Source organism: Manis javanica, chromosome 16, assembly GCF_040802235.1.
Source record: "Manis javanica isolate MJ-LG chromosome 16, MJ_LKY, whole genome shotgun sequence".
In the NCBI taxonomy this organism is placed as follows: Eukaryota; Metazoa; Chordata; class Mammalia; order Pholidota; family Manidae; genus Manis; species Manis javanica.
In genome coordinates this window covers 49,314,371-49,327,102 of record NC_133171.1, presented here as the reverse complement: position 1 = coordinate 49,327,102, position 12,732 = coordinate 49,314,371, and the positions used below count along the sequence as shown (strand labels likewise).

The 12,732-nt window shown below is 39.4% G+C and overlaps 1 protein-coding gene across 13 annotated transcripts in view; it reads left to right on the top strand.

Moving 5' to 3' along the window:
- Positions 1-12,732, top strand: part of NFYA (nuclear transcription factor Y subunit alpha) — a 27,040-nt gene extending 14,308 nt beyond the window's left edge. For 8 of the 13 annotated variants that reach the window (XM_073224918.1, XM_017653102.3, XM_017653100.3 and 5 more), the window contains 6 exons: positions 1,427-1,558; positions 1,735-1,840; positions 3,128-3,294; positions 4,386-4,559; positions 5,348-5,449; positions 8,653-12,732. In XM_073224918.1, coding sequence (XP_073081019.1) covers positions 1,427-1,558; positions 1,735-1,840; positions 3,128-3,294; positions 4,386-4,559; positions 5,348-5,449; positions 8,653-8,706 — 735 coding nt within the window. In that variant the 3' untranslated portion in view covers positions 8,707-12,732. The remainder of the gene's footprint in view (positions 1-1,426; positions 1,559-1,734; positions 1,841-3,127; positions 3,295-4,385; positions 4,560-5,347; positions 5,450-8,652) is intronic. The other 5 variants (XM_017653105.3, XM_073224917.1, XM_073224915.1 and 2 more) reach the window with 1 other exon arrangement.

Here is a 12,732-nt window from a genome sequence, read left to right as displayed (position 1 = left end):
ACTTTTATGGGTTGGTGGGGTTTTTTGGGGTTTTGTTTGGCCTTTAACAGACTTTGAATGGGTTATTAATTCTATTCCCCTATCTCCAAGTAGGACTGTGATTAATCAAACCATCCTGGGCAAATGGTTTGTTTTGTTCCTTGCCGTGTGGGCCTCTCAGTTGAGCAGCTCACAAAATGACAGCTGTCTTCCCTTAGTGAAGGAGAAGGGGGAAGAAGCCAGCAGGATGGAAGTCACGGTCTTTTCGAAATCTAATCTTAAAAGTGACATCCCACTACGTTCACCATATTCTGTTCATTAGAAATGAGTTGCTAGGTCCTGCACACACATGCAGAAGACTACCAGAAGCAGCTGGGAACCATTCTAGAGGCTGCTTACCGCAGACATCTCCTTTAACAGAATTCTAATTTTAATTACTTCAAAAACTTAAACATTTGCTTAAGGAGATACATTCATCATTTTGTTGTTCTTGTTTGTAAAAATAAAAGTTTTTGTTTGTTGTTTGTAAAAATAAAATTGTTAGGGAAAAACTCAAATGTTAAGGGGAATGATGAATAAATTATAGAATAATTATTTAACGTAGTACTTTTATTTTATACACCAATTAAAGTGAATGAACTAGTTTCAGCTGGCTTTATCCTGTAAATGTTGACTAAAAAAACAAATTGCAAAAAAAAATATAACATGGTACCATTTATATGAAATTCATAAACAAAACCATACCACTTATTTTTATGGATATTTGTGTGTAAAATATGCTCTGTAAGGATAATAACCAGTTTTAGTATAGTGATTACCCTTTAGATGAGAAAGGAATGTTAAATGAAGCAAATATGGCACAATGTTAATTTGCTAAATCTGAATGAAAACTGCAGAAATGTCTATATGATAGTCTCTACTTTTCTGTATGTTTAAGAATTTTGTATATAAAGAGTTCCAGAATTCCAGTTGGAAAAATTGAAAAAACTTGATTTTTTTTTCAACATATTGTTATGGAAAATTTCAGGCATAGACAAAAACAAAGAGGATGGTATGATGAATCTCCATCATCCAGTTTCAATAGTTCCACATAATCAGTCTTCCAGTTTCATCGTTTTTTAAAAAAAAACCTTCAGAGTGTACTTTTAAATGCACATGCTTTGAAAAATATACAACTGCCAACACTATCATCTTTTTAAAGGATGACATTGATTCCTTAATATCATACAGTATCCAGACAGTGATCAAAATTCTCCCATTGTTTCATGATTGGAAACGAGTTATCTATCTCTAATTCATTAATAGAGAGCAGAACAGGACTTCTGTTTCTTTCTTCTTTAGAGCATTTCCTGCTTTCTAGAAGAATTGAATAACTTGATTCTTAATCTTCCAGGACCAAGAGAGACCAGTGTTGGCAGTGTACTAACCTTTGTGTTCTCTTCCACAGATCCAGTTAGTCCCCCCCGGACAAATCCAGATCCAGGGTGGGCAAGCTGTGCAGGTGCAGGGCCAGCAGGGCCAGACCCAGCAGATCATCATCCAGCAGCCCCAGACAGCCGTCACTGCTGGCCAGACCCAGGTAATTCCACTGTCTCTGTCAGTACAGGAGCACAACCAATTTGGAAGGACTATTCCACGTGCAGTAGAAAGGGGCAAGAAAAAATCATCAAAAATGTTTTTTAAAAGACTATGTGGTCCTTTTCTTTGTGGTGTCTTTGAAATCTGTTAAATTGTATTATGATTTATTTCCTACAGACACAGCAACAGATTGCTGTCCAAGGACAGCAAGTGGCACAGACGGCTGAAGGGCAGACCATTGTCTATCAGCCAGTTAATGCAGATGGCACCATTCTGCAGCAAGGTAAATGTGCCCATTCATTTTTGTGGGAGTTTGGGTAATGACTTCTTTTATTCTTTGAGCAAATTACCGCTTCAGAAATTTTGTAGTGACCTCTGCCATATTTTGAACAAAAAATTCCATCTAAATCTCCATTGATTGTTAGTTCCTTGCCAGTAATACGTGACCACCATTGATTCCATTTGTACGAGTTCTGAAGTGGTTATTAAAAGACTGGTCTAAGGATTCTGTAAGTCTTTAATCCTTTCTGGGAAGAAATGTTTCTAAATAGAAGATTGGAAATAATGAGGTTTCTTCATTGGTAGAGAGAAGGAGATCAGAAATCAAGGTGTCATTTAGTGTCGTTAGTGCTTATGTTTTTTCTTTTTTTCTGGGACACTTCATTATTAATTTATTCCAGAAACACTTAATATATCCCTACTATATACACACCACTTTTTACTAAGAAAGAGTTCTCTTTCTAAGGAGCCTCTGGTCTAGTAAGGGAGACAGACATGTGAACACACACAACGCAAAGCTCTTGCAAATGTATGTTCTAGAACTAGGTAATGCATAATAAGAGGTCAGATCTGTTCGGTTTAGGAGGAAAATGGACATCAGAGAGGAAGAGATGGCTCAAACTGAACTTGGGAGCTTTTGGAGGCATTTGTCAGATAGCTAAATCTAGAAAGGACATGTTGGACTCTTAACTAAAAGTTTGACTTTCAGTTAAAACTTAGCAGTAAAGAAGATCCAGTGAGTGTAGTAAGGATGCTCTCAGGACTCAGGAGAGGGCCTGAACTGTACTGATCCCTGGCAGGAGCTCAGATTGGTGAACAAATCCTGAAGTGCTGCTGTTGATAGATAGTTTGGGGGCTGTTGGTGCTTGGTTTAATTTTAATTTACCATCCTGCAATGGGTTGGCTCATTGATTTAGGATAAAATGTCCATCCTGAAGCAGATTATTCCTGTATACAAGTATAGTGGGAATAGCTAGACAGACAGGCCTATAGAAGGAGAAGCCTCCAAACTTTCTCACCACCGTTGAAAACTGTATTGGAAAGCCGAGAATTATCCATTTTAAGGCTAGTTTTATTCAGAGCTAGAACCCAGCTAATAGAATTTAAAAGACTGTGATTACTTGGGTTACATACAGAAACCAGGCAGAGAGTGAGTGCTTTACTCCCCTTGAACTCCCTAGTATGTTATTCCAAGGTGAGTAAGTGTGTGCCAGATAGAAGAGGGACTAACTGTGTTCCCTTCTTTCTGTGTACCTGTTTTTTGTTTGTTTTATGTTTTATTTTCTTAAAGTTACAGTCCCTGTTTCAGGCATGATCACCATCCCAGCAGGCAGTTTGGCAGGAGCACAGATTGTTCAGACAGGAGCCAACACCAATACAACAAGCAGTGGGCAAGGGACTGTCACTGTAACACTGCCAGTGGCAGGCAATGTGGTCAATTCGGGAGGCATGGTTATGGTAAGAAGACTGATTTTTCAGCTTACTACTCTCATCTGTAATTTATTTTTCCATATATCTGTTTGTCATTGGAAATTTCTTGACTTGTAATTTGCTGCTTCTCATAAAGCTTGATTATAATGCTCATACTCTTGAGATACAGGTTGATTCTTAAGGCACTTACAGAGATCTAACTTTTACAATAAACATTACAGTGAACCATAATTCTTTCAGAGCACCTACTGTGTTTCAGGGACTATTCTAAGTGCTGGAGATACAGCAGAAGATAAACATGTAAATATTTGCTTTTATTTCATCTTACTCAGAATTCAAATGACAGACCACTGATCTTAAGGAAGTGGAAAACATATTGCCCACAGTGGGTGAAACAAGAAAGAGGCTTAAAATTAGAAAGATTGTAATCAATAGAGGAACCAAAAAATATAAATACATTTTTATATTCATAAATACAAATATGGGTAAGTAAATAAATATCATTAATAAATTAAATATAATACGAAGAGATAAATTAAGACTAGTAGTAGTAGAAGCTTGCACAGAGGTGGAGGAAGCTACCAGAAGAAATAGTACATCTATTCAAAGTCATAATTGGGAAGAAAATGGAATACAACTTGTTTCCTCATACATTTAGTACATTGTTTACTTCTATTTGTTTAGAAAACTTAGGATTGAATTATAGAGTAAGTTAACCATTTAATTAAGCTATTTATATAATTATAGGCATTTAGTAGCCCTTGGTCAATCTGTACCTACCTTTCTCTGTCCATTTTATTGTCAACGATTACAGTCCCTGACCATTAGATGGCAGCAGACATTACTAGAAAATGGAGCCATAGGTGGACAAGAATTTGGACATGGTTGATTCCGTTCTCAGTGTGGCTCTTGGGCCCCCTATGACAGAAACATCTGGAGTGTTTAAATGCAGACTTTTAGTGTGAGTGTGCCTCAGGAATCTTCATTTAAGAAAGAGCCCTATTAAAAGCTACTCTGTAGCATTCAGAAGAAAATAAATTAACAGGAACTAAGCAACTATTTCCTGTGCCCATACTTCATGCCATTATTTAATAAGCTCTGGTTTTCTCTTCACACAGATGGTGCCTGGTGCTGGCTCTGTACCTGCTATCCAAAGAATCCCTCTCCCTGGGGCAGAGATGCTCGAAGAAGAGCCTCTGTATGTGAATGCCAAACAGTACCACCGAATACTTAAGAGGAGGCAAGCCCGGGCGAAACTAGAGGCAGAAGGGAAAATTCCAAAGGAAAGAAGGGTATGTGTAGCTCTGGAAAGGATATAGGGAAACAGCAGGATTCTACTTTTGAAATTACCTTTTATATAGTTTGTTTTTTTGAGTACCTTCTAAACAAGTGAAGACAGATAGCTGTTATCTTTGTAAAAATTAGTATTTGTTGTTATTATATGCAGGTGCAACTACAGTAACAAAAAAAAAATAGCAGTATCTTAGTAAGTTTTTTTTATATATAAAAGAAGTCCAGAGATTAAGTTGTCCTGGGCTGGGAGAACATTTCCACACCTCAAGACTCATTCTCCTCCTATCTTACTGTTGTAATAATCCTAGTATTCATAGCTGTTCATAGACCAGGTGACTGCTTGGCTTCCAGCCTAGGACCAAAGGGAATTAAAAAAGGCAGTCTTTCAAGGAAACTTCCAAGAAGTTTGGTACATCTCAGCAAAAACCTAATTACATGGTCACACATTCCTCCAGTTAAGGCCAGGAAATGGCAGTCGTTTTACTGAGTAGCCATTTGCCCACTGAAATTTGGCCTGTTATTAAAGCGCCGGAGAGGATATCTACATATTGGGAGGAAAGTAGGGATCTCTATGGTACCTTTAGGGAAATCTTTATTACTCATTTAGCATTCACATTTTTATGGTAGTTAATATATGGTAGCTGCTATGTAGTGTTTTCTTCATAATCAAGGTCATAATGCGCCTTGTGGCTTTGATCACAGTTGTCCTCAACTTCTCAGGATGGAATTTGTGCATGAGATAATGATAAGCTGGTTCCAGCTAATAGTTTTATTTCTCTTGTTTTAGAAATACCTACATGAGTCTCGGCACCGTCATGCCATGGCACGGAAGCGTGGTGAAGGTGGACGATTTTTCTCTCCAAAGGAAAAGGATAGTCCCCATATGCAGGTGAGGAGACTGTAGTTCATTCTTCTCTTCATTACCATATCTTGAGTGGAAGCCTTCACACTTATCTCTTGCAATTTTTACACTAGGAACTAATCATATTCTCTAAATTGAATGCAACTTTGTGTTTCTTGGATTCCCTTTCATCTTAAAAGCTCTAAAGGTCTTTAATCCAGTGGCCTTTTCCTCCCAGTCTTTGCTAGTTACTACTGTTAATACCTTCTTGAAATTCTTCTCTTGATTTTCAAAGAACATATTTTATGTCTCTTAGTGTAATAACAGCAGCAGCAGCTAACACTTAATTGACATGTGCTAGCCATTGTTAAGCACTTTTACAAGCTCTTTTTTGTTCATTGAATCTTTACAGCAACCTCAAGCCCCATGAGGTAAGAATTATTGTTTCTATTTTACAGTTGATCCGAGGTTTAGAGAGCTTAAGCAGTCTGCCAAAGGTAAAACAATTAATGGTGCAACTGAAATTCAAACCCAGGAATTAGAATTCCAGACCTTACTCTGTAACTACTCTATTACACTGGTTTTTACTTAATAGAACTCTTGATTTTTATTTCATTTTTTTGTGCCTAGACCAGTCACTATGTCAACAAGTGACATCTCCATCCACCTAGTTACTAAATCTAGAACTGTCCAATACTTGAAGAAGGCCTTTTTGGTTTTACCTCTAAAATATAATCTGAATCAATTTACTTTTTCTCTTCCAGCTGCTGTCAGCCTGGTATAATTCTCTTCTTTTGCTTTAATTAATGTAACAACTGCCTACTGGTCTCCCTTCCACTCATGTGCCCTTTAGTCCATTCTCCAAATCTTAGTGTGATCTTTCATAAATGTCTCTTATCACATCTCTACCTTGCTTAAACTGCTTCCACCCCCACCCTTTCCCATTTACACTTACAATTAAAATCTAAACCATTTACCATGTTCAACAAAGCCCAGCATGCTCCAATTCTTGTATTCCTCTGGCTTCATTTCCCCCTGCTAATTGGTCTGTATGCCCTTGCTGTACTTTCCTTGTTCTGTCTCTTGCCATAGGATCTTTGTCTTTAAAATAGCCAGTCCATAAAGCTTTTCACTATATCCTTTTGCATGGCTCTGTCCTTGTCATTTATGTCTTGGGTTAAGTTGAGAGACCATGTCCAGAGTAGGTCTCTTCTACTCCATTATTTTCTCAAATCTTCCTTTTCTTTTGAGTTAGTAATCGAGTTGGTTTATTTATGTAATTGTGCAGTAGTTGTCTTCTTTGCAAGACTATAAGCTGTGTGGAAGATTGTTGTGTTCTACATTGTATTTATTGAGTGTAGTATATAATGTAGTAAATGTTTGTTGAATTAATGGGTTATTCCTATTTACTGATACTTCATTCCATATGACCGTTACGAAATGCTCTGCACTATTGCCACATCAGTCTTCATAAGGTAGTACTTTTATAATCATGTCACTTTCCTGCTCACGGATGTATGCTAGCTCCTCATTTCTTAACCGCATCATACCTCAAACTGTTTCTCTGTACAGCACATAAGCAACTTTGCCTCATCACGCCTCTCAACAATCAGACTAGGATTCCTCGGTGTCCCACACATGAACAGTGACTTCTTCAGTGCATTTAATTCCTGTCTGTAGTCGAGAGCTCCTCTTTACTCATTATTCATGCAGTTTATGGATGTAAAGTGCCATGTATGGGCGTTATGCTGGGAACTCTGCTAATTCTGGGTGTTGACAATATGACCTCAGTCAACTTAGCCTCTTTTAGCCTCAGTTTCTTATATAGTGGGATCTATTGATAGGTCACAGGAATATTGCGGGGATTTAATGCAGTAAGCCACATTAAGCACCTTATAACACAGCACAGTACCTAGCACCTGGTGACACCTCAACAGATGCTAGTTATTGTTCCTGCTCCCTTCTTCCACTCATGTGCCCTTTAGCCCATTCTCCAGATCTTAATGTGATCCTTTATAAGTGTATATCCTTCATATCTGCCCTGCTTGGTCAAGACCCAGCTCTACACTTACCCCTCCAGAAATCTGATTTTCCTTGGATAACGCCAGCTGAGGCTTTAGAGCCTTGGTGTGGAGGAACTAAAGGTGGTTATTGTAGAGTATTGCAAAAAGCTCCTAAGGACTAATCCTTGTCTTAACGTGGTAAGTTTTAAGTGAGAGGCAGTAAGTAAGCAGAGTTTAATAGAAAGAAGACTAATGAGAGCCAAAAGATTTGAGAGTTCATTCTTACTGGTCTCCTGACTTTTTTACTTTAGTCCAGGTAAATCACTTTACCCACCCAAGCTTCAAGTTTATCTACAAAATAAGTTCATTAAAGTAAATAAATTCCAGTGTCCTTTGCCAGCCCTGCTAAGTGCCCAGTATTTAAATATGATCATAAAGTAATGACAGAAAAATACACATGATAAGCTTTCTCTGGGTCTTTTTTTAAGCCACCTAAGGACCCTTAAACCTTAAGAGTGGAGCACAATACAGGTGCCCAGGAAAGAGATAACACTCTCAACTCTGGAGTATTGGGTAATGGAGTGCCAGAACAGACCTGGAATCCTTTTAAAAATAAAGTTTATTGTCTTCCCTAATAGAGCTGCATTTTAATCTGTATATGCAGACCTGGATCCATTACAGGCCTTTTGTTTACTTAGCAAAGTTACAGGCACACCTCAGCTAGTACTGCAGGTTCCATTCCAGACCACCTCCGTAAAGTGAATATTGGAATAAAGTGAGTCCAGTGAATTTTTTGGTTTCCCAGTGCATATAAAAGTTACGTTTCCACTATACTGTAGTCTCTTAATAGCCTTATGACTCAAAAACAGTGCTGCATACTATTAATTTAAAAATGCCTTATTGCTAAAAAAAAATGCCAACCATCATCTGAGCTTTCAGCAAGTTATAATCACTGATAACTGATGAAAAGGTTTGAACTATTGTGAGAATTACCAAATTGACACAGAGACTCAAGAGTGAGTGAGCAAATGCTTTTGAAAAAATGGTTCCAATAGATGTGCTTGATGTAGGGTTGCCACACACCTTCAATTTGTAAAAACGCTGTATCTACATAGCACACTAAAGCTAATTAAGCACAGGAAAATGAGGTATGTCTGTATATTCCCTTGGTGATAAGCAGGAAGAGCCATGAGTTCCCTGTTGCTTTTGCAAAGACTTTAATCATGATTATGCTTTCTTTGTCTCTAGGATCCAAACCAAGCAGATGAAGAAGCAATGACACAGATCATCCGAGTGTCCTAACCCCAGGCCATGTGATGGAGCTGATGTTCCTCACCACCATTTCCCACTGTTCCAGGAAATTGATCAGCTCTTCCCATGGGTCACTGATGATCACATTCTGCCCTTTTCTATAAGACAGAAACCACTTAGTTTTTAATAAGTGGTCAGTATTATAATTGCAGCAATGTCTGGAAAATTGAAGTTGCAAGCCTTTGTCTGACCCTTCAGTCAGGACCTATTTCAGACTATTGATGATACGAACATTTCATGGATTAGGATGATGCACGGGACCCAGGCCAGCCCAGCAGTACCACATAGCACTGAATGTTGACTGGTGAGGCCAGCCAGTCATCTCAGTGGGAAGAAAAGCTGCTCACCCTAAACTGCAATCAGGGAAGCGACAGCCCACTCCTTCCCATGGAACCTAAACAGCATCTATCCCTCTAAAGGGGGATTTCAGACTGACTTGCTGAATGGACACTTTGTATTCAGAGATGGCTTCTAGGAAAGGAAGTCTCATCTCATGATACAGAACAGTAAATGCTCTGAGATAACATTCATCTACTCTGTGGTAATAATAAGAATCTCTCTGCCCAGCTGATAGGTTGGTATTTTTGGACTCCAGCCAAGACAAAGCTAACTGGGGATAGAATGATAAAAGACTTAAGCACTAAAAATCTGAACTGCTGAATATCCCTTTTTTTTTAAGCCCTGCAAGTTGTCATCTGCTTGTCCTGTTGACAGATCATCTGGACCATAGTTTTACTATGTCTACTTTTAAAGCAATTTAGAGCATATCGGACTGTGAAACTGCCTTCTAAATAGAGAACAAAACTATATAACTTCTGTACTGAAGTGCTGAGAACATTTGTAGCAACTCCTAAACAATGCCAAACTAGAGATTTTCAGTCACAGGCTTTGTGACAGCATTTGAGGGATAGAAGGAGTGTGTTTCAGTCTACAAGGAGAAGAGAGAGAGTAAAGTATATTTACCCAGGTGTTGTCATATAGTATGATTCTGCAGTGGATGGATGCCTGGGATGGATCATTAAGATGAAGAGAATAATTTACGTTTATACTATAACCTTTTAACAAGCACGGAAAAAGGAGAAGTCTGAGCTTTGGTCCTTGACAATTTCTGGAAAGCATGATTCAATCAAGCTATCCTGGGCATATTCCAGGTTACCTGCTAGAGCCTGAAGTGGATGTTGGCTTCAGTCCTGCAGTGCTTTGTGCTGGCTCCAGAGAGCAAACCTCATTCTTCCCATGGCAGTTGAGTCTTGGGTGCCACTTTCCATTTGTTTCCCCACTTCTTCATAGGCTCTGTGCAGAAAGGTTTTCACATTGCATCCACATGCTGCAGATAAACTGTAGACTGAAAATAGAGATGCCTGCAGGGTCAGGAACTGGGCCAGTTGTCAGAATGGGTGGTGCCTCAGAAATCTGTATCTAGATTTCTACATCAAGCACATCTAGATGTTGAACCCCTGAAGAACTAAGATAATATTTCAGTAGGTTTGCTACCTACTCTGGAAACAAAGGAGAACTTAATCCTTTTGAAGAACATTTGGGTTTGATATAAATACCAAGTGTAAAGATTAGCTCTTTGATTTCACTCTAATTGTATTATGAGGGAAAAGAAATTAAGCCCTTTAAAGAAAATATCACTAAGGGAAATCATTGTGATGATAGAAAATAGAGGTATATACGAACTATGCAAAGAAAGCAGAAAGTGAAGTTTCTCTCTAGTCCCTGGCTTTCAGATGTCAGGGGGAACTAAGCCTTCATAGGTTCACTAGATGGCTTCTGGCTCTTCACATGAGTTTCAGATAATTAACTTTTATTCAGTAAGCCCCCAACTTTTTCACATGATAGATTACTAAAAACAATGAGGAATGTATAGCCCCTGGTTTTTAGGAGTCTTTTAAGATGCAGAGTCCAGAAATTCCTCAGACCTAATTTCTAGTACTTAAGCCAACAGTCCTAATTTATTTGTGTAAATTTGTATATAGTAATACCAACCTCGTATTGCAGAGTTTTTGTTTGTTTTTTGAGTTTTTTGAAATTAAATGCTTCAGTTGTCATTTTGTCATTACATTTCAGGTAGCTATGGCCCTTTTATTATGGTTTTTTTAACACAGCATAATAACCCACAAAGAGAGTTAAGGTTTGAATTTTTTCTTCGTTACTAGAAGTTATTTTATTCATTTGTCTTCATGACTAGTGATGACTTCGTAGATGCAGAAGTGTGAATGGATGAATGAGTAATTGGTTTAATTCATAGTTCACTTCTTGAGTGCTTTTTTTTTTTTGCAGGATAATTGTAAATGTATATTTTAATTGCACTGATACATCAAACATGTCAGTGTGTATAGCACTGGACCAACACAGCATTTTCTGTCTATTGGGTGCCTCATAATAACGTCTTGATTTTCCTTTGGGTCTCAGCTACATAAATGGTTTTTTCCCCCAGCAGTAGGGGGAGTACAGGATCGATCATTAATGTCATTGCAATTGTTACTTTTTAAAATAAATTTATAAAAATATTAAAAAGTGACATTAATTTTGAGGAGTCTACATCCCCTAGGTCCTAGATTATAATGTTGAAATTATCTCTACAGGCAGACATGCAAGCTCTGTTGTCAATGTGTCAAACTTTTGATGTCCAGGCCTGTTGGCCACATCTCTCCACTTAATCCGGCTTATTTTTTGTCCCTCCCTCCCTCCTGAGGAGGTATTTTGTCACAGCGGGCTGATCGATGTATATCTGGCCTTACTCCAGGAAGTATTAATGAAAATGAAATGGATAATTCTGTGAGTAAAATTAGACCTTCAGTTGTCACCAAAACAGCATTGATTTGGTAGTCTAAAACTAAAGATAGTATGTAATTTTTAGATTTTGTTTTTAATTCTGTAGAAAAGCAAAACAAAGATACTTTTATGATTGCTGAAAATCCACAACATGCTCATCCTATTACTGCTTTGTATTCTCAATCTGGCAAGACTGGCGACCTCAAGTGTGCCTTCATCACACACACAACAGGGATCCAGTACCCTAGAGAAAAATAGCCCTGTTACGCACTCCCATGAGACCAAATACACCTGGCCTGGCCGGCCTGGCCTGTTTTGAGAAACGCTCTAACAATTAAGGAAATGGACTGACAGCTTTAGTCTAAGGATGTTAAAAAACCATCCAGAGTTTGTCTTAGATGCCAGTGGAACTCGTCCCTAGAAATTCAGATGACAAGTTTCTTCTCCGGTAATACGAGGAAGAGACCGCTCTATTGGTAGTTATCGCCAATGAACTGCTTTGTCGTAGAAGCGCCTCACCACGTTTCAAAAAGATTTTAAAATAAGCTTAGCCCCTCTGAACGCGCCACGCCGGAAGCAGAGCTAGCGGAAGGCAACAGGAAGCTGGTGTGTGACCTGCGGTAGCTTCCGATTGATGGTGCCCCAAGGCAGCCCGCACTGATTGGTAGGAGGGACCCAAGGCCGTCGCTGAGGAATGGCTGCTACGCGAACCCTGTTTCCGTAGTTTAGCGGCCAAGCCCAACGCCGCCATGGCGACCGGCAAGCGGGTGGTGGCCCCTCCTCTGTAGCCGGTAGAGGCCCGGCTGGCGGCGCTGCTTCCCGACCTGCTGGTCTTCCGGAAGCCCCGGGGATCTGACCCCGACTCGTCACTGCCCAGGGCGTCCTCCCTGGCGTCCACGTGACGGGTGAGAGTGACGGGAGGGGCGGCCGTGGGGCCTCCGCTGCGGAGCTGCGGCGTTAAGGCCTTTCCCCGCGACCAGTTTACGGCGCGGTTTACCTGCACGCCACCGCCTTCGCAGGAAACTTTGAGGATCGTTCTAAGAGCAGGAAGACACCTTTCGGGACGATCTGGCTTAGCACTTGAGTTCACTTAAGTGATGGAACTGAGACTCAGAAAGGGAAAGGACTTAAAGTTTTCTCCCAAAATCGAGCATTTCCCAACAAGCATTCTGTCGCATACAGTTATTTGGGAGTTAGAGGCCTAGGAGCTGCTTTGAGAGTCGTTCATTTAACAAA